We start from the raw sequence: 22,702 nt of genomic DNA, 5'->3' as shown, positions 1-22,702 counted from the left end.
AACAGCTGGCGTGCTGGAACCAGGCTGGGCAGGAGGGAGTACCCGTGCCAAAGACACTGCCGAGAACCAGCTGACGGTACTGGAACCCGGATGGGTAGCAGAAGATACAAGAGCAAATGGAACTACCGAGGACCAGCTGACGGTACTGGAACCCGGATGGGTAGCAGAAGGTACAAGAGCCAATGGAACTACCGAGGACCAGCTGATGTTACTGGAACTCGGTTACTAAGCAGGAGGTACCTGTGCCAGAAAGCACTACCAAGGACCAGCAGACGTTGGTGGAACTTGGATACCGAGAAGGAGGCACCTAATCCAAAGGCACTGCCGAGAACCAGCTGACGGTACTGGAACCCGGATGGGTAGCAGAAGGTACAAGAGCCAATGGAACTGCCGAGAACCAGCTGGCGGTGCTGGAGCCCAGGGTAAATACTAAAAACAGAAGAGCCAGAGGTGTATTTGGAGGAGGTTTTAAATCCGTACTACAGTGGATGTGGACAAAGCAGGAGAATTTGCCGGACACACAGCTGGGGATCAGCTGACGTTACTGAATCCCAATAACACTGGAGCAAGCGTTGACTGTGCAGACGGCACTTCTGAGCAGCAACTAGCGGTATTGGAGCCCAGGGTAAATACTAAAAACGGAGGAGCCAGAGGTGTAATTGGAGCAAGTTTTAAATAAGTAGCACAGTGAATATGGACAGAGCAGGAGAAATTGCCGTGAACACAGCAGGGGAACAGCTGACGTTACCGAACCCCAATAACACCGCAGCAAGTGTTGACTGTGCAGACGGCACTTCCGAGCGCCAACTGGCGGTGCTGGAGCCCAGGGATAAGAATGAAAACAGAGGAGCCAGAGGTGTAATTGGAGCAACTTTAAAATCTGTAGTAGTGAGAATGTGGACAGAGCAGGAGAAATTGCCGTCCGCACAGCAGGGGAACAGCTGACGTTACTGAACCCCAATAACATGGTAGCAAGTGTTGACTGTGCAGACAGCACTTCCGAGCGCCAACTGGCGGTGCTGGAGCCCAGGGATAAGAATGAAAACAGAGGAGCCAGAGGTGTAATTCGAGCAACTTTAAAATCTGTAGTAGTGAGAATGTGGACAGAGCAGGAGAAATTGCCGTCCGCACAGCAGGGGAACAGCTGACGTTACTGAACCCCAATAACACGGCAGCAAGTGTTGACTGTGCAGACAGCACTTCCGAGCGCCAACTGGCGGTGTTGGAGCCCAGGGTAAATACTAAAAACGGAGGAGCCAGAGGTGTAATTGGAGCAAGTTTTAAATAAGTAGCACAGTGAATATGGACAGAGCAGGAGAAATTGCCGTGAACACAGCAGGGGAACAGCTGACGTTACTGAACCCCAATAACATGGTAGCAAGTGTTGACTGTGCAGACGGCACTTCCGAGCGCCAACTGGCGGTGCTGGAGCCCAGGGATAAGAATGAAAACAGAGGAGCCAGAGGTGTAATTCGAGCAACTTTAAAATGTGTAGTACAGTGGATTTGGACAAAGCAGGAGAAATTGCCGTCCGCACAGCAGGAGAACAGCTGACGTTACTGAACCCCAATAACACGGCAGCAAGTGTTGACTGTGCAGACGGCACTTCCGTGCGCCAACTGGCGGTGTTGGAGCTCAGGGATAATACTGAAAACAGAGGAGCCAGAGGTGTAATTGGAGCAACTTTAAAATCTGTAGTAGTGAGAATGTGGACAGAGCAGGAGAAATTGCCGTCCGCACAGCAGGGGAACAGCTGACGTTACTGAACCCCAATAACATGGTAGCAAGTGTTGACTGTGCAGACAGCACTTCCGAGCGCCAACTGGCGGTGCTGGAGCCCAGGGATAAGAATGAAAACAGAGGAGCCAGAGGAGTAATTGGAGCAACTTTAAAATGTGTAGTACAGTGGATGTGGACAAATCAGGAGAAATTGCCGTCCGCACAGCAGGAGAACAGCTGACGTTACTGAACCCCAATAACACGGCAGCAAGTGTTGACTGTGCAGACGGCACTTCCGAGCGCCAACTGGCGGTGCTGGAGCCCAGGGATAAGAATGAAAACAGAGGAGCCAGAGGTGTAATTCGAGCAACTTTAAAATGTGTAGTACAGTGGATTTGGACAAAGCAGGAGAAATTGCCGTCCGCACAGCAGGAGAACAGCTGACGTTACTGAACCCCAATAACACGGCAGCAAGTGTTGACTGTGCAGACGGCACTTCCGTGCGCCAACTGGCGGTGTTGGAGCTCAGGGATAATACTGAAAACAGAGGAGCCAGAGGTGTAATTGGAGCAACTTTAAAATCTGTAGTAGTGAGAATGTGGACAGAGCAGGAGAAATTGCCGTCCGCACAGCAGGGGAACAGCTGACGTTACTGAACCCCAATAACATGGTAGCAAGTGTTGACTGTGCAGACAGCACTTCCGAGCGCCAACTGGCGGTGCTGGAGCCCAGGGATAAGAATGAAAACAGAGGAGCCAGAGGAGTAATTGGAGCAACTTTAAAATGTGTAGTACAGTGGATGTGGACAAATCAGGAGAAATTGCCGTCCGCACAGCAGGAGAACAGCTGACGTTACTGAACCCCAATAACACGGCAGCAAGTGTTGACTGTGCAGACGGCACTTCCGAGCGCCAACTGGCGGTGTTGGAGCTCAGGGATTACAGTTCAGGTGGTAGAAACATGAACAGAACAGGAGACCTGGATACTGTTGCCAACCAATTATTTATTCTGGAAGAGGACTGGCAAATTCATGAGAGATCCAGGCCTTGTTCATTTTGAGAAAAGTAAGCCGGTCAACGTTATCGGAGGATAGTCGCATGCGACGGTCTGTTAGTACACCACCTGCGGCACTAAAGACGCGTTCCGATAATACACTAGCAGCAGGGCAAGCTAGCACCTCCAGTGCATACTGACTAAGCTCTGGCCATGTATCCAGCTTACAGACCCAAAACTTGAAGGGAGAAGAGCCGTCTGGGAGTACACTAAGAGGGCAAGACATGTAGTCTGTCACCATCTGACGGAAACGTTGCCTCCTGCTGACTGGAGCTGTCTGTGATGGTGTAGACATTTGTGGCGGCGGGGACACAAAACTTTGCCACATTTCGGCCATACTGGTCTTGCCTTGTGCTGAGGCGCTGCTTCTGCTCCCTCTTTGTGCAGAGCTTCCTCCACTGCCTCGACGCACTGAGCTGCTTTGTAAAGCACTAGCAGCACTGCTCTCGGTTGGAATGGAGAACATGATGGAATGCACCAGTGCGTCTTGGTACTCCCGCATTTTACGCTCCCGGTTCAATGGTGTTATGAGGCTTTGTAAGTTGTCCCGGTAGCGAGGATCTAGGAGGGTGGACACCCAATAATCAGCCGTGTTGAGAATGTGGGCGATGCGGCGGTCGTTTCTGAGGCACTGCAGCATGAAATCAACCATGTGCTGCAGACTGCCAACTGGCCAAGAAACGCTGTCCCCTGCTTGAGGCGTGATCTCTGCCTGCTCTGCATCACCCCACCCTCGCTCTAGATACTGACTACTAGAGCATTGTGTACCTCCCTCCTCTGGACAGATGTCTTCCTCATCCATTGACTCCTCCTCATCCTCCTCACAAAGTGTCCCCTGCCTAGGCCTTTGTGAGGAACCACGTTGCGCAGACTGTAGAGAAGCAGATGGCATTTGTGACTCCTCATCCTCCACCTCTTCCAAAACCTCGTCCCTTAGTGCTTGCAGTGTTTTTTCAAGCAGGCAGATAAGGGGGATAGTCATGCTGACTAGTGCATCATCTGCACTCGCCATCCGCGTGGAATAATCGAAGGCACGCAAAACGTGGCAAATGTCCTTCATAGAGGCCCACTCAGTGGTGGTGAAGTGTGAACGGCGCGCACTGCGACTTGTTTGCGCCTGCTGCAGCTGGTACTCCATTACTGCTGCCTGCTGCTCACACAACCTCTCCAACATATGTAACGTTGAATTCCACCTGGTGGGTAGGTCACATATGATGCGATGTTCCGGAAGACATAATCGGCGCTGCAGAGCTGCAATGCGTGATCTTGCATTGCTGGAACGCCGCAAGTGAGCGCACTCTATGCGGACCTTGTGAAGCAGTGCATCAAGATCCGGATAGTCCCTCAAAAAACTCTGCACGACCAAGTTGAGCACATGTGCCAGACATGGGATGTGAGTGAGGTTGCCTAGGCCCAGAGCTGCCACCAGATTTCGGCCATTGTCACACACTACCATGCCTGGCTGGAGATTCGCTGGCACAAACCACACGTCACTCTGCTGCTTGATGGCATTCCAGAGCTCCTGCGCTGTGTGGCTTCGATTCCCCAAAGAAATTAATTTTAATACGGCCTGTTGACGTTTGGCCACGGCTGTGCTCATATCGGTCATCATAACAGGTAACCGTTCACGGGTCGATGTGGAGGTAGACCGTGACGGCTCCTGCAGCGCTGATTCAGAGGAACTGGAGTATGAGGAGGAGTCAATGTGTACAGACTGGATTCCTGCAATCCTTGGAGTTGGCAGAACACGTACAGCGCCACTCTCAAGATCTGTACCCGGCTCCACAACATTTACCCAATGGGCAGTGAGGGAAAGGTATCGTCCCTGTCCATGCTTACTGGTCCACGCATCAGTGGTCAGGTGGACCTTGCTACTGACGGCGTTTTGTAGCGCATGTTTAATTTTTCCCTCCACATGATGTTGCAGGGCAGGGACGGCTTGCCTGCTGAAATAAAAGCGGCTGGGCACGTTGTATTGTGGGACTGCCAATGCCATAAAGTTACGGAATGTGTCAGTCTCCACCAGCCTGAATGATAGCATTTCAAGGGCCAGTAGTTTAGCAATGCCAGCATTCAGAGCCTGTGCTCGGGGGTGGTTTGCCGAGTATGGGCGCCTTTTCTCCCATGCCTGTGCTAACGATGGCTGTAGACTGGCCTGGGAGTGTGAGGATGACTGGGAAAGTGGTGCTGTGGGTGGAATTACACTGTGTCTCTGTACAACAGTGCCAGAGATTCTTCCATGGCGATCCTGTGAGGAAGCCGAACCAGCTGTGTGTGAGCTGGAGGAAGAGGCTACAACACGAGCTGAAGAGGTGGTAGGTGGCGCTGTAGGTTGGCCTAGGTCTTCAGTGTGTTTGTGTAACTCCACCACGTGCTTGGTCCGCACATGTTTCCACATATTTGTGGTATTGAGGTTGCTGACACTTTTCCCTCTTTTCACCTTCTGATTACACAGCTTGCATTTGACAAAGCAAATGTCATCTGCAACTGTGTCAAAAAAGGACCAGGCACTGCAAGTCTTGGGAGCGCCCGCTTTGGATTTTGGAAGAGCCATGCTCCTAATGGGTGCCGAAGTGGAGGCTACAGGCAACCAAGTCTGCCCCCTCCCTCTCCCTCCTTTTTGGGCCGTTCGGGGAATCTCTTCCTCAGAGCTGCTCCCACCACCTTCCTGTCCCTCACGCCATGATGGGTCAAGGACCTCATCATCTACACCACCCTCTTCAAACAACTGCTTCTCCTGGGTAGTCTCGACAGCACAGTACGCACCAGAAAGTGGCACCTGAGTCTCATCATCAGATGCGTACTGAGGTGTGCTGCTGACCATAGGCACTGGCCCACCCGCCTCTTCAGATTCAGAGAGACAAAACGGTTGCGCATCACTGCATACTACCTCTTCTTCAAATTCTCGAATTCTGCTTGGCTGGCCCCCTCTTTCCAAGCCAAGAGATTCAGAGAACAGAAGTAGAGATGGCTCCTGTCCAGGGCTCTCTGACTGCCTGGGCAATTTGGCAGGTGGTGAAGAGACAGATGGGTGCTCTTCAGTGCTCAGGACCTGAGAGGATCTGGAACTAATTGAAGTCGATGCGTTAGCTGCCATCCATCCGACAACGGCTTCAATTTGGTCCTCGCGCAGCAGTGGGGTACGGCTAGCTCCTACAAAGCTGCGCATAAAGGACTGTTCCCTGGTAAAACTGGGGGATGCTGAGTCACTGGTGCCCGCAGCAGGCACAGAATCCCCACGTCCTCTCCCTGCAGGCACAGAATCCTCACGTCCTCTCCCTGCAGAAACTCCACGCCCACGCCCACGACCACGACCACATGCCTTACTCCCTGCCTTCTTCATCTTGGTAGACTGATAAAGATAGGCAGAAAAGTACTAAGGGCTTAGTGTGCTTATTCCTGAACAGCTGCTAACAGGTATAAGAAACACTAATTTTATAAAGTGTGGACTAGACTTTAATATGAGCTAATGTGGCCTACACAACTGTAAAGTGGAGTGTTTGGTGAACTTTATTTAGGTTTTTTTTGTCACAAAAAGACACTGGATGTGCCTAAAGATGTAATAACGATAGTATCACAAACTTTTTGTAGCTATTACAATGTAGGAAGGTAACCTACAATGCAATAGATGAGGCTGCAAAAAATAGGCTAATACTAATCTGGCTGGGGCTGCAGGGCCCAATGCTGCAGAAAGGCTCCTCTATCTACTCCTATATAGTGTGTTTGGAATCAATTTAGCTGAATATGGATGGAACCACCACACTAATAGGAGATATCAGGAAAAATTATGAATTGGCAATAAAGGACAATGTATGAGGCAGTGACACACACTGAGTGCACTACAACCAGACGGGGTTGAAGCACACACTACAGGGTGAGCTGCACTCACACACCAGACCTTGCAGACAGCGGTGAACAGTACAGATGCAGAGCACTGTGCACTAGTGCTGCAAGACGGAAAAAAAATTCTCTATCTACTCCTATATAGTGTGTTTGGAACCAATTTAGCTGAATACAGATGGAACCACCACACTAATAGGAGATATCAGGAAAAATTATGAATTGGCAATAAAGGACAATGTATGAGGCAGTGACACACACTGAGTGCACTACAACCAGACGGGGTTGAAGCACACACTACAGGGTGAGCTGCACTCACACACCAGACCTTGCAGACAGCGGTGAACAGTACAGATGCAGAGCACTGTGCACTAGTGCTGCAAGACGGAAAAAAATTTCTCTATCTACTCCTATATAGTGTGTTTGGAACCAATTTAGCTGAATACAGATGGAACCACCACACTAATAGGAGATATCAGGAAAAATTATGAATTGGCAATAAAGGACAATGTATGAGGCAGTGACACACACTGAGTGCACTACAACCAGACGGGGTTGAAGCACACACTACAGGGTGAGCTGCACTCACACACCAGACCTTGCAGACAGCGGTGAACAGTACAGATGCAGAGCACTGTGCACTAGTGCTGCAAGACGGAAAAAAATTTCTCTATCTACTCCTATATAGTGTGTTTGGAACCAATTTAGCTGAATACAGATGGAACCACCACACTAATAGGAGATATCAGGAAAAATTATGAATTGGCAAAAAAGGACAATGTATGAGGCAGTGACACACACTGAGTGCACTACAACCAGACTTGGCTGAAGCACACACTACAGGGTGAGCTGCACTCACACACACAGACCTTGCAGATAGCGGTGAACAGCACAGGGAACTGTGCACTAGCACTGCAAGGCACAGTGATTTAGAAAGTAGCTTGGGTAAAGCAGTATAGAGCAAATAGGTAGCTAAAACTGTCCCTCAGAACAACAGCGTCCTATCCCTAACTGAATTCACAGCAGAGTGAGCTCAAAATGGCGGCGGTGGCTTTTATAGTGCATCATGACATCATTTCAGCAGCCAATCACAGCCATGCCATTAGTTAAGATGCCTACATGCCTAACAGGATGTGCCCACACTTCTTAGGATCCTCATTGGCTGAATAAAATGAAAATGTCTCATTGCATTATGGGAACTTCCGATTCCGGTATACGATATTGCAATAGTATCGGAATTAAGTATCGGAATTCCGATACCGCGAATATCGGCCGATACCCGATATTTCAGTATCGGAATGCTCAACACTAATCTTAACACATCTTTACATGTCGTCTGTCTGAAAAGGGATTGTTTTTTTCTCATGGATCTCGGTCTCATCAAGGTTGCCAACATGATCTAAAATATATTGTATGTCACTGACACTGCACAATACGTTGAATTACTGTTTTCATTCTAATTACAGGTATGACTGGAGTCTTGCTCTTGGCAACCATGGCTCTAATGTATGTGTTTTCTACCTTTCATTTTCGACGGGTCAGTTTCCGTGGATTCTGGATTATTCATCACCTATATGTGTTCTTCTATGTTCTGGTAAGATTGTAAGAAAACTAGCACATAAATCACTCGTTTGCTATAATTGGGGAAAAAAAGGGTCATATTTTGATACAGAATCAATGTTACATTCCGATACATATAGTATATTACTAAACAATGCGTTTTTCATTCTTAAAACCAACGTTTGAAAGTTTAAAGGATTGTATGGACTATATGGATTTTATTACATTATATGTTTTTCTAAAAGGGGTTGTTACGTATGAATAACCCTTCCATAGAATGTCGTTCAGACTGTTCTGGAAATGAACTAATATAACCTGTGTAACTCCCAAGAATACGCTGATATAGCCAGGTAGCTGTAGTATTACATGACATGTATATAAATGTACAAACCACTATATAACACATGGATGTATAGCAGCCAACAGCACATAAACCTCTCCATGCTCTGACTAATAGACGGATGTCTTGAGCCTAAAACCCATCTTTATGATATACATATTTTCTATAATAATTTCGAGACATACAGCTATGTGCAAAGTAAAAGCAGTGTGTTTAAAACAACCGAGAAAAAGCTTAATCCTCATAATAGTATTTATTTCCATATACACAAAGGCACTGGGAGCACTGCGCATTCAATTCCAAATGAAAACATGAACAAAACATCATTTTTTAAACATAAAATGAAGAAAAAGAAATTACAGGCGGTTCAAAAAAATAGGAGTGTCTGCATTTTCATTTACAAACTTGAATATTTACAGGAAAAACTGAAATTTATTTACAGACTTTTTTCTGTTAATCATTGAACTAATATTTAGTTGTATAACCTTTATTTCTGATACCTACTTTATATCTGTGTGGCATGAAGTCTACTAACATCTGACACCTGCGAACAGATATTCCAGGCCAAGCTGACTAGACTACATTCCACAGTTCTTTCACATTCTTAGATTTTCTATCAAAAACAGCTTTTTTGAGGTCACTCCACAAATTCTCAATCAGATTGAGGTCTGGGGATTGGGCTGGCCACTTCATAACATCAATCTTATTGATCTGGAATTGGGGTGTTGCCCACTTTTTGGTGTGTTTGGGGTTGTTGTCTAGCTGAAACACCCATTTCAAGGGCATTTTTCTTCAGCATAAGGCAATATAACCTCTTCCAGTATTTTGATATATTCAGACTGGTCCATAGTGCCTGGTATGCGATAAATGGACCCAACTCCATTATATGAGAAACATCCTCAAACCATTAGGCTTCTACCTCCATGTTTTACAGTCTTCACAGTGTACCGTGGCTTGAATTCAGTGTTTATGGGTCACAAACTGTCTGCAGTCTCATCTGTCTATAGAATACTGCGGCACTTCTCTTTACGCCAGTCAATGTGTTCTTTGGCAAACTATAACCTTTTCAACTCACCTTTTTTCAGCTATGGTACTTTACCAGGGTTTCTTGCAAATAGTTTGGCTTCACGTAAATGTCTTCTGATGGTTGCAAGACTCACAGGTAACTGAAGATCCTCTTGATCTCCCTGGAGCTGATCATTGGATGCTTTTTTGCAATTCTTGTAGTTCTATGATCTATGCGGATGGTAGTATTTCTCTTCCTACAATGTGTTTCAGGTTCTATTTGCCATTTTAAAGCATTGCAAATCTTTTCTGCACTTCCTTTTATGTTTTCCCCTCTTCAACTTCTTGATCAAAGTTCTTTCTCTTGTGTATAATGTCTGGAATGGCCCATTTTTACTCACAGAGCAAGGGCTAGCAGGTACAACATTTGCTGCCCTCCTTCTTTAAATCAGACCTTAATTGACACCGTTTTTTTTACAGAATAAATGACCTCACTAATTGAACTATACACTGCTATTAATTAGAGCACCCCCCTTTCATTAAATGAACGAATTACACCCAATTAACAGTGTGCATGTCATGACTGTTGATTCTGTTGGTTGCCCATTACTCGCCTACACCAAGTCATGAATTTTTTCCCATGTTGTATGATCTTTAATGCCAAAACAGTAATTAAACATATTAATAAAGTTAGACTGCTATTATTTTGCACATAACTATAACACATACTGTAAGATCATATAGGTACTGTCCTTTGGTTTTACTTTTGCTTTGAGTCATCATGACATGCAGTACAGTTACTCAACGTGAGAAGATAATGGCCATGATGGTCAAAAACTTTGCTTTATATGGTTTCTCTAGAAGAGATAAATTGTTTCAGTTACGCTTCTCACTTTGATCTCTTTATCGCAGACTATCATTCATGGCAGCTTTGCACTCATCCAGCAACCAAAGTTTCACATTTTTTTTATTGCCCCGGCTATCATCTTTGTGGTTGACAAACTGATTAGTTTGAGGAGGAAAAAGATAGAGATAAAAGTCTTGGAAGCAAAGCATCTTCCCTCAGGTATGTAATAGAATATATTTACTGCACCTTATTGTACATATATTGTAATAAAAGGAATACTTGATGAAAATCTAGTTTTCATCACTTAAAGGGGTTGTGCGGTACTTTTAAAAAAATGCCAGTGTGTTTTAATGATAAATACAACCTTCTTTCTAATTACTTACTAATTACTCTGCTGATACTGCCTGTGAGTGGCGCTATCACTGGCCGCTCACAGGCAGCATGTGACCCCACTCTGACGTCACGACAAGTGAGGCGTGACTCAGCGCTGGGTCCCTGTGATTGCTGCTGGGTTTTGGGCAGGGTTATTCCCCTGGAGAGAGGGAGAGCGCGCTGTGGATGCCGGGTGTGATGCAGGAGAATAACCCCGCCCACAACCCAGCAGCCACCGGTGGAACACGGAAGAGAGACCCCCCGCTCACAGGCAGTATCAGCAGCGCAAGGTAATTAGAAAGAAGCTTCTATTTATCATTAAAACACACTGGCATTTTTTTAAAAGTACTGGACAACCCCTTTAATGAATAGTTCATGACACTAGTGTTTTGCAAGTGAAGCTGTTCAGGAGATAAGAAATCTTAGGCAATTGGCTGTTATGGTATTTTTGGTCCGAGTGCGATCTGACAAAATATTCTATTGTACTCTGACCAATGTGATTCTATAGGGCCGCAAACATATCCGATTTTTTCCTTGGACAGAGTCTGTTCGAGGAAAAATATTGCAGCATCCACGGTTTGCATCCAATATTCGGATGACACTGAGCCATGCAAGTCAATGAGTTTGTGGAAAACATCAAACTGCACTCGCATGACATGTGCGATTTTCACAGACTGACAGAATGGAGAAGATGAAGACATTTTTTTCCCATCTTCTCCACATTCGAGAAAATCGAATTACACTATGCGCACACTCTGATCAAACTTTGATCAGAGTTTGATCAGTGTGTGATTAGCATAATAGGCCCAATTCTCTGGGATGGGTGAAAATACGGAGGTGTGTCCCTAGCCAAACAGAAACTAATGCAAAGGGTTCCTGAGCATTGAGCAACTAGGACCTCCTAAGATTATCATATGTCCAAGTAGTTGTTTTAGTGATATACTCCTTTTAATACCGTAGCGAACAGATCAAATGTTGCAATTTTTCTGTACATAGTGATTTCCTCTTTTGTAGGGCAGGAAGGTTTTCTTATTGGCAAAGTAAACTGTATAAAGTGACAGTCAACCCAATAAACTTTAAAGCTTTAAAGGCACCAGCTGTTGTCTAATCAATTCTGCTCATAAAGGGTGAGATAAAGTTAATGGGAGTAGAAACGGGTTTGAAATTAAAAATGAAATATAAAAATAAGAATAAAAATAAAGATACAACAGTAGCTATAAAACGGTTGTCTAGGGGTTGGTTATTAACTAGTCCAGGGGTGTACATACCATTGGTGCAACCTGTGTAGCCACACAGGGGCCCAGGAGGTAAGGAGGCCCACTTCCACTTTCAATGCATCATGTATCTCCTGTCACAGACACTTTATGTGACTGCAGAGTGCCCACATACTGTTCTGTCTGGGTCCATCCCTGACCTAGTCTATATACAGAATAGCAACAAATCAAGTTCACCAATCTATTCATGAATATTGAATAACCTTCATTGTATTTTAATTTGAAGGTGTAACGTACGTGAAGTTTCAGCGGCCATCTGACTTTGACTACAAGTCTGGACAATGGGTTAGGATCGCCTGCTTGACTCTTGGTACAGATGAATACCATCCCTTCACACTGACATCTGCTCCCCATGAAGAAACATTAAGTTTACATATAAGAGCAGTAGGGCCATGGACAACAAGCCTAAGACAGCTTTATTCATCTCCCAGCACAACAGACATGAAGTTCCCGAAGGTATACAAAACATTTTGCATTTCTTCCAGTGTTGGCTAACAAAATGTTCAGATTTAGTATTAGACCTTTTGATGAAGTATCACAGATGTCAAAATGCCATATTAACAGGGATTTCGAAAAATGGAACCACCAATGTTGGATCCCTGCATGCATTTTAAAAGAAGAATGTATAGTCACTTGCACAATGAAAATATTTGGACATATGTAAATTTTCCATTTGGTCTGCATTGTATATAAAAAAATTATCTATTTTTAAAGATATTTTTACTCTTCCTATTTTGTATTTCATTTAGCTATTCCTGGACGGACCATTTGGAGAAGGACACCAGGAGTGGAACAAGTTTGAAGTTTCAGTCTTAGTTGGTGGCGGAATCGGGGTTACGCCATTTGCTTCAATCCTAAAAGACCTGGTCTTCAAATCATCAGTCAGCGCACGGATACAATGCAAGAAAGTATGAGTATAGAATTAATTTTTATTTTACATTTCATTTATCATTACACCATGTTTGAGTGGGAATTTTTAAATAAAATAGTATAATATAATTTTCTTGTTCACTCAGACACAAACTTAGCAATTGCACCTTGGAACACTTAATTACTTCCTTGCACTGATGCGCATAATTTGAAATGGAATTTTTGTAAAAACCCATAAAATAAGAGTGAAAAGATAGGTAAAATCTATTTTATGGGGGGGCATTACATAAAGTCGTATAAATTTCAAAACCACTGAAACATAAAAAAATATTTCTTGATGACATCCTTAGGCATCCAAATAATTTTGTTTTTCATATGGTCTTTTTATTGAAAAGAAATGAAACTCACAATAATGCACAGAAGTGGCCTGAATGTAGCAATAAAGCAAACAAATAGCGACAAAGGGCATACTAAATGAAAAACAAGCACATGGCTATATGATGATCCTACAAGATGGATTTAACTAGTAAGGATAAATAACTATGTAGATTGATTAAGAGAGAAGCGTAAAGGGATAGGAGCCAAGAAGAAAAAAGGAGAAGCAAATACCAGAATACCCATTGCAATTGCACTTGAATAGAATTTATGGATAGCTCATAAGGGAAGGATTTCATCAAAAAAAGGAGAGAGTTGGCTAAATCCCCAAATAATTAGTTTCTCTTTCTGGCTACTTGAAAGGGAACCAAGACTTAAAGGGAATCAGCAGGCTTTTGCTATGTAGTCTGAAGACAGCAGGAGATAGAGGATGAAAAGAGTCTGTCAATGCCCACTGGGATAAGCAGCTCACTGTCTATGGACTTTGTACACAGAGAGTCTGGTGTGGGTTGGGTTAGCTTTCTCAGCTCTGCTTCTTTCTAAATCTAAAAACTCTGCTTGTGTTAGATCTGCTGCACCCAGTAAACTAAGTGATATATCGCTGGATTCAGCTTCTTTTTAAGTCCATTATGCTGCTCACAGATGAGGTAGCAAAAACCTGCTGACAGAGTCCCTTTAAGGGAAGCTATATCTGAGAATGGGATTGATATATTGAGTATTTCTGATTTAGTAAAAGGATTATGAAATTGAAGGTCTTGCAAATTCATTGAAGGTATACACAATCAGAGAATGAGTTGGAACAAGGTAGATTATTATCATTAGAAAATTAAAAATATTCTGCTAATGTAGTAATAGAGTGAGTGAAGTCTCCAGGTTTCAAGCCAATGATCCCCTTGACAGTTACACCTTTTTCATCAGTATTTCTATGGTTAGGATGAAAATGAAATGTGAAATGGGCAGTTCTGCCTTGTTCCATTTAGGAAAAATACTTTGCTAATTTATAGCCTCCAGAATACTAAGCTGATTACATGGCATTTTTGAGAGCTTGAGCGATAGTTTGTATTGTGCGGCAACAGATGTTCAGTTCCCTCACAACATCATCATAGTGCACACAAACCATTATGCAATGGCTATTAATCTGAATTACCCTTCTGTGTAATGCAGAGATGGGATAGGCTCTAATCTACTACTATGTTATTAAAAGCAGATATTGGGAAATTGGCTTGTGATTTGATTGCTGAAAAGCTAAATGTAACATGACATGCAATATTGTAGCAAATGTGATTAGACTATATCCACTGCTGTGACGATTGCAATGGTGTCTACATTTTTTGCATACATATAGGCAACTTTTTTATGCATATAGCACCATAACGAAATAATAATTTTTATTTATATAGTGACAACATTTTCCATAGCACTTTACAATTCAGAAGATACATGTACAAACAGTATGAGAACTCTGCTCACAAGCTTACAATCTATGAATAAGTATAGGCAGCAAAAAAGTTAAAAAGTTCATTATAATATATAGTCCAGTTGCCATTTATAATAAATAGGGTTATGCATGTAAAGCTCCATGAATCGCTCACCAACCGATATCTGTATATGTTCAGACAGAAAGTGCTACTAAATGAATGGAGTGTGTGGGAAAATGAAGAAGAGACCAGATTCTGAGGAAACATGAAGGAAGGGAGAACAATGCCTATTTTGCCAACATTTTAGAAATATAATTATTTTAAAGGCTGAATATTTATAACTTTGGGCTGAAATGTAAATAACTGTTGGGTTCTCCTTCAGATTTATTTCATTTGGGTAACCCGCACTCAGCGGCAGTTTGAATGGCTGACGGACATCATCAAAGAGGTGGAAGAGAACGACAACAACAATCTTTTGTCAGTCCACATATACATCACACAACTTAGTGAAAAGTTTGACTTCCGCACAGCCATGCTGGTAAATATGCTGCTTTATCTTTTCCTTTCTGTTCCTCAAGTTAATTATGCAGGAGTTGAATTTGTTCCTAAGAGATAACAGACATCCTTTATTAATGTTATTTAGCAGTGGCACAGTTTTAGTACAGATTGACTTAAAAGAGTATTCATAAGTTGTCTTTTGAGCAGTTCAGAGCAATGCAATCTCCTTACAGTTTCCTTACTTCCTGGCAGAGTGGGCTCTCCTTGAGTGACAGCTCTGGTTAGTAGCAAAACTGTAGTATTTGTAGAACTATAGAGCCCAACACAAGTTCTTCTATAACACATTAAGCTATCGATCTATCAATGGATTATTCTGAGCCTACACTGTTATCCCTGTACTTACACATAGAGAAAATAAGGTATTTGAACAAGCACATAGGAGAATGACAGCAAATTTGCTCAGAAAAGGGAGAGAAGAGGGACAACCAGAGCAGAAAGATGTTAAGAGTTAATTCCTCATTTGGAATGCAAGCTCTCAGACAGTCAATAGGAGCCACACTCCATGGAAACAAGCTGTAAACTATAAAATCTCTCATTAACCACTTCGCGCCAGAGCCTGTTTTTGCCTTCGTGAACGGGCCAAATTTTTCAATTCTGACCACTGTCACTTTATGAAGTAATTACTCTGGAACGCTTCAACGGATCCCCCTGATTCTGAGACTGTTTTTTCGTGACATATTGTACTTCATGATAGTGGTAAAATTTGTTCGATATCACTTGCGTTTATTTGTGAAAAAATCAGAAATTTGGCGAAAGTTTTGAAAATTTTTCAATTTTCAAACTTTGAATTTTCATGCCCTTAAATCAGAGAGATATTTCACACAAAATAGTTAATAAATAACATTTCCCACATGTCTACTTTACATCAGCACAATTTTGGAACCCAAATTTTTTTTGTTAGGGAGCTATAAGGGTTAAAAGTTGACCAGTGATTTCTCATTTTTACAACAAAATTTACAAAAACATTTTTTTAGGGACCACATCATATTTGAAGTCACTTTGAGGGGTCTTTGTGACAGAAAATACCCAAAAGTGACACCATTCTAAAAACTGCACCCCTCAAGGTGCTCAAAACCACATTCAAGAACTTTATTAACCCTTCAGGTGCATCACAGGAATTTTTGGAATGTGGAAGAAAAACATTAACATTTATCTATTTTCACAAAAATGTTACTTTAGACCCAATTTTTTTTATTTTCGCAGGGGTAACAGGAAAAAATGGACCCCAAAAGTTTTTGTGCAATTTCTCTTGAGCGCGCTGATACCCCATATGTGAGGGAAAACCACTGTTTGGGCGCACTGCAGGGTTCGGAAGGGAAGGAGCGCCATTAGACTTTTTGAATGTAAAATTTGTTTGAATAATTAGCAGACGCCATGTTGCGTTTGGAGAGCCCCTGATGTGCCTAAACAGTGGAAACCCCCCACAAGTGACACCATTTTGGAAACTAGACCCCTTAGGGAACTTATCTAGATGTGTGGTGAGCACATTGCACCCCCAGGTGCTTCATAGAAGTTTATAATATTGAGCTGTAAAAATAAAATTTTCACATTTTTCCCATAAAAATGTTTTTCATCCCCTAATTTTGCATTATCATAAGGGTAATAGGATAAATTGCACCATGAAATTTGTTGTGCAATTTCTCCTGAACACGCCGATACCCCATATGTGGGGGAAAACCACTGTTTGGGCGCACGGCAGGGTTTGGAAGGGAGGGAGCGCCATTTGACTTTTTGAATGTAAAATTTGCTTGAATAATTAGCGGACGCCATATTGCATTTGGGGAGCCCCTGATGTGCCTAAACAGTGGAAACCCCCCACAAGTGCCACCATTTTGGAAACTAGACCCCTTAGGGAACTTATCTAGATGTGTGGTGAGCACATTAGGAGACATAATAAACAAATCAGTAGCAGGTGAAGAATTGGTTTTATTTATTTTTTACGCCGTTCCTCGTGCGGTATAAGTGATGAGATTACTTTATTCTTCGGGTCGGTGCGATTACAAAGAAACCAGATTTATATCGGGTTTTTATGATTGACAGCTGTCACACACTAAAAGACGCTTTTTTTTGCAAAATCTAGTGTTTGCATCGCCATATTTTGAGAGCTATAATTTTTCCATATTTTGGCCGACAGAGTCATATGATGGCTTGTTTTTTGCGGGACGAGTTGACATTTTTATTGGTACCATTTTTGGGTACGTGATATTTTTTGATCGCTTTCTATTCCGTTTTTTGGGAGGTAAAATTAACAAAAACCAACAATTCAGGAATTATTTTTTGAGGGTTTTTTTTATGCCGTTCTGCGTGTGGTAAAAGTGATAAGGCAGCATTATTCTTCGGGTCAGTACGTTTACAGCGATACTACACTTACTGTATATTTTTTTATGTTTTGGCGCTTTTACACAATAAAACAATTTTATAGAAAAAATATTTTTTTTGCATTGCTTTATTCTGAGAGGTATAACTTTTTTATTTTTTGGCTGATGGAGCTGTATGGCGGCTTGTTTTTTGCGGAGCAAGATGCCGTTTTCAGTGGTACCATTTTTATTTCCATTTTGCTTTTTGATCGCATTTTTTTCCACATTTTGTTTGGCGATATGAGGAAAAAGCATAGTTTTTTGCTCTGTTTTTTATTTATTTTTATTACGGTGTGCACAGAAGGAGTTAATTAGTGTGACAGTTTTATAGCTCGGGTTGCTTCGGACGCGGCGATACCAAATATGTGTACTTTTTTTATTTTTGCATAAATATATGGATTTATCGGTTTAATATTTTATTTATTTATTTTTATTTATTTTGTAATTTTTTTTAACAGTTTCAAAACATTTTTTTTACTTTTTTTTTACATTTTTACTTAGTCCCTGTATGGGACATTCATTTTTATTTTTCTGATCACTGATCTCATGTAATGTAAAAGACATATATTACATTACATGAGATCTTCGCTCACTGTTTCACACTGTGTCTCCTGCCAGGCTTCAGCTGCAGGCTGAGCCTGGCAGGACACCATATATGGCAGATCTGGAGGTGGTCATGTGACCTCCAGCTGCCATAGCAACGTCAGGTCCTGGAAGGTATAAGGGGGCCGTCGGAGAGGTAAGTGGACGACCCCCTCTCCTCCTGCTGTCTTCTATATGCAGCGATCACTATAGATCGCGGCATATAGAAGACAGCAAAGCGTTAACATCACTGGGACCTGATCCAATCAGGTCCTGATGATGTTCCTTGTCAGAACTATCGCTCTGCACCGCACCCGCAGCGCTTGCAGGACCCTGGGGGTCCTGAGCGCTGCGGGACCACCCACCGTTTTTAAATGTCCATTTATCTACAGTGGGCGGTCGGGAAGCGGTTAAAGGAGAATGACAGCACATTTGCTCAGAAAAGGGAGTGAAAAGGGACAACCAGAGCAGAAAGATGTGATTAACAGACATGCTGTGAACGCTGGAAGGCTTGTGATATATAATATAACATCATCTCTTCAGAAGATGAGAGGTAGAGGAGGAAGAGGAGGGAGGGAGAGAGGTGAGCAGATAACTGCAGTATAAATCAATGAATTGGAGAGGGCCGACTGGGATGTTAAGAGTTAACTCCTCATTTTTAATGCACACTCTTAGATAGTCAACAGGAGCCACACTCCATGGAAACAAGCTGTAAACTATAACATCTCTCATTAAAGGAGAATGACAGTAAATTTGCAATTGAGCTGCTTTTTCTGTCTAATGAATTAAAGCAATTTAAGAACTTGAGAAAACCTCTTTAAAAGAGAACCTGTCAGTACATTCCTGCTGCCCGAACCTCAGGCAGCATGAATCAGAGCCTGGCTATGCAATCGCAGTCAGGTATGTTATTCCTTAAAAAGCCATGGCATCATAGCTGGAGACTATATGGAGAGTATCGAGTAGTCCAGCGCAGCACTATATGGAGAGAATTGAGTAGTCCGGCATAGTACCGGCTGGCTTCTCCATGCCCAAGTTAATTGACAGGTCACTCACATGTATGAATATAGGGAAAGACCTATTAATCAACAGGAGTAAGGTGGGGAAAAGCTGGACGGCTTTTCAACCAATGTTATCTATGAAACTTCATGGTGTTTCAGGGAAAAACATAATGGCTACAATAGTGCAGCTAGGCCCCTGGTTCAGGCAGCGTGAATCTAGTGACAGGTTCTATTTAAGGCCCTTTGACACAGGCTGATAAGTAGGCGAATGATCATTTATAAACTTTATTTATGACATTTGTCTGTGAGAGTCATTAAATGATTGTTGTTGGCAGTACATCGCCTTACTGTACTGCTTCTTCTCTCTTAAAAAAAAGTCCTTCAACATTCGTGGTATGTCATGCATTTCTTTGTATCAGCTGCTGCAGAAAATCATAATTCACATCTCAGATGCGGTAGACTTTGTCTTTGAAAAGGATAAAGATGTTTCTAATTAGTCAGTGGTGAAAAGGAAGTGGACACCTAATTCTTCAAAAATATGTTCTGCAACTACTGAGTTGTGCCTAAAAAGTGTAATGTACAAATGTTCCCTGATCTTTATAAATGCGCTGGTTCTTTGGAACTCCTGAGTGACTTCGAATCTTCTTATTGTCTATAGTAGGGTTATATAATCTTTTCTATTATGATATATTTATTTTTATTCCAAATTGCTTACCATTTTTCCTGCTCATGGTTTTAGCAGCAGTTAGTAACACAACATCAAATTAATTTGTGTAATATTGATCAAGTTTTTTTTTTTAAAAAAATGCTCTAAATTAAATGATTAAGTTATGATAAGATATACAACCCTTAATTTTGCAGTACATCTGTGAGCGACACTTTCAGAAAGTTCAAAACAAGAGCTTAATGACTGGACTAAGATCGTTCACACATTTTGGGAGACCGCCCTTTATGGGATTTTTGAATTCCTTACAAGATGCCCACCCCGAGGTATGGTTTAATATTAAATAAAGATATAGTGCCGTCAGCCAAAGCAATTTCAGTCCATGATTTGACACAATCACTGGGTTACAGCATAAAAAGACTTCTAGACCCATCTAGGATAGGTTCACATCACATTTTTGCCACCTATCAGTGGCGCTCTCAGGAAAGCCCTACAAAACAAGACTCAGGTTTATGCACGGACAGATCAATTGACTTTACTTAGGCAGACAGAGTCATTTTGTGTTCTTTCTGGCCTCATTTTTGGCGGGGCAGCCTTTACGATTTAGACACAAAACATGGTCATTGGCACTTTTGCGACTAAATCAAACAGGTATATACTGCAGAAAATGAGGGCAGAGCACAAAGTCAATGGCCCCATCAGTAGAAACATCTGAATCCCGTTTTCCAGGGCTTCAGATGGATGGCTGGAGAGAGTCATTGATGGTGGCTAAAACATGATGTGAACCCAACCTTAGTGCTTCACAAATATTGATAAAATCTGACTCCTTATTGTAATCAAAGGTAATTAAAACATATGGTCATGGGCATAGTTAGATAAGTTGTGAAACAGAAAAGTTGTGTTAGTTGCTCATAGCAGCCAACTACAGCACAGCTTTCAGTTTTCGAGAGTGGAATACAAAATGAAAGCTGTGTTGTGATTATGTTTTTTTTTAAGTTTTCATGTCTCCCATACAGTATTCCAATGTCATTTTTTTCTCATATATCCAAGTCATGTCAGAGGATCATTTTGATAAGATGTCCCATTTAAATATAAATGTTTTTCAGTATCATGCATGTAACATGTTAGTGTTGATTATCGACACTAACAGTAACCATCTAAGTCACCTATTTCTTATAGGTTTAGTGGATTTCACATGAGCCCCTTTCATTCAGTTTTTTAAACCAAAACTATGAGTGGATTAAAAAAAAAGAAGAGGAACACAGAATTTTTACTATATAATTAATTTCACTTTACATTGTGCTTCTAACATTGGTTTGAAGGGAACTTGTCAAGGGGATATACCCATTTTAATGTAGTGAGAGTGCTTTATCAGGCTGTTTTTAATCATGCCTTTATTACAACTAACTGTTTCTGCAGTTTTTGTAAAAATAATGTTATCTTCTTAGAATGCGCACTGACAGTGCACTCTGTTGCCGACTCGTGACTTCTAATTAGAGCCGGCGAAGGAGCACATTGTCACTGTGCACTGAGAAATATATTGCCCAGTAAGAAGGAAAGCCGTACTGAGCATCCATTGGAATTGATGACTGATGCATGCTCAGTACAGCATGGACTAGGACTGACCCAGCCCCTGAAAAGGACGTCACTGGACTTACCGATGACGCTTCGTTTCAGTGTGAGGGCAAGGGTTGTAGCAGTGACTGCAGCCTCTTTCCCCTGATGACAGCTCATTTGAGTATCCCAGAATGCACTGGAAATTCTCAAACGAAATGTCATTGAAATGAAAATAGGTACAAAAAATAAAGAAGATTTGAGAAGGAAGAGTAAGGACTTTTTAATTAAACCGTATTAGAAAAATAACATTATTAAGATAAATAGGGAGACAATTAGGAAGAAAATCGATAATAGTTTCAGACCACCCCTTTAATCCTAGCACACCTGTACTCGGACTAGTCAAAAGTACTCAGCCACTCAACCTGTGAAGTTCACCGCTACCATGCCCACAGCGGTGAGATTGACTTATGAAAGTGTTTTACACCAGATTTGTGGCAAAAACACTTTGAGGAATTGGGACCTTAGTGTCGACATCATGAACACTGCAGCATGCGAGACGTTTGGCGGTACACACAGTCATTTTATTTATTTATTTTATTCACTTATATAGTGCGATTAATTCCACAGCGGTTTACAGACATTATCAGCACTGTCCCCATTGGGGCTCACAATCTAGATTCCCTATCAGCATGTCTTTGGAGTCATGGGTCTATGATACATAAGGAGAAGAGTACAATGTTGTATGTAGAGTAAGAATATGTATTTAACATTTATTTTATCTTTATTGAAAGGTGAAAAAAATTGGTGTGTTCAGCTGTGGCCCTCCTGGAATGACTAAAAATGTTGAAGATGCCTGCAAGAAACTCAACAAAAGAGACCAGGCTTATTTTATGCATCACTATGAAAATTTTTAACTTATGATAAAATAAGCAAGCAGTGACTGTTGCTATTATTATATTAACTACTGTTATAGATTGTAAGTAGACAGAAGTTTTCAGCCAAAGTGCAAATGACAATGTTATAAACTAAAATGATAAATAAAAATATATAGAGAGACAAACTTGAGATCCATTTGTTATGCATTTAATGATTTTTCTACTATAACATTCTAATAAAGAAATGCATTTTTATAAACTGGTTTAAGTTGTTTTCGCTCTACAGTTTTTAGTATAACCGAAGGCAAATGGGTTGTTTCAGCTGTTATTTCCAGGGTAAAGAGGGGGTCTAACAGAGCAGAGCAGGGAGAATCTTTTCTGCTTCATGCCAATATGCCCAAACAAGGCATAAATATAAGAATTATTCAGTTAGAGAAA

At 42.0% G+C, this 22,702-nt stretch overlaps 1 protein-coding gene across 1 annotated transcript in view; it reads left to right on the top strand.

The window, feature by feature from the left end:
- The window catches only part of LOC141166321 (dual oxidase 1-like), an 88,540-nt gene extending 66,069 nt beyond the window's left edge, over window positions 1-22,471 (top strand). Inside the window, exons 28-34 of the mRNA XM_073652891.1 lie at window positions 8,079-8,206; window positions 10,430-10,583; window positions 12,237-12,466; window positions 12,760-12,918; window positions 15,056-15,211; window positions 20,030-20,158; window positions 22,181-22,471. Of these exons, the coding sequence (XP_073508992.1) occupies window positions 8,079-8,206; window positions 10,430-10,583; window positions 12,237-12,466; window positions 12,760-12,918; window positions 15,056-15,211; window positions 20,030-20,158; window positions 22,181-22,303 (1,079 nt within the window). The 3' untranslated portion in view covers window positions 22,304-22,471. The remainder of the gene's footprint in view (window positions 1-8,078; window positions 8,207-10,429; window positions 10,584-12,236; window positions 12,467-12,759; window positions 12,919-15,055; window positions 15,212-20,029; window positions 20,159-22,180) is intronic.
- Window positions 22,472-22,702: the final 231 nt, after the last annotated feature.

This window comes from Phyllobates terribilis, unplaced genomic scaffold (assembly GCF_046119375.1).
Source record: "Phyllobates terribilis strain yellow unplaced genomic scaffold, ASM4611937v1 Scaffold_11__3_contigs__length_659146591, whole genome shotgun sequence".
Classification (NCBI taxonomy): domain Eukaryota; kingdom Metazoa; phylum Chordata; class Amphibia; order Anura; family Dendrobatidae; genus Phyllobates; species Phyllobates terribilis.
This window is presented reverse-complemented; position numbering and strand designations above follow the sequence as displayed.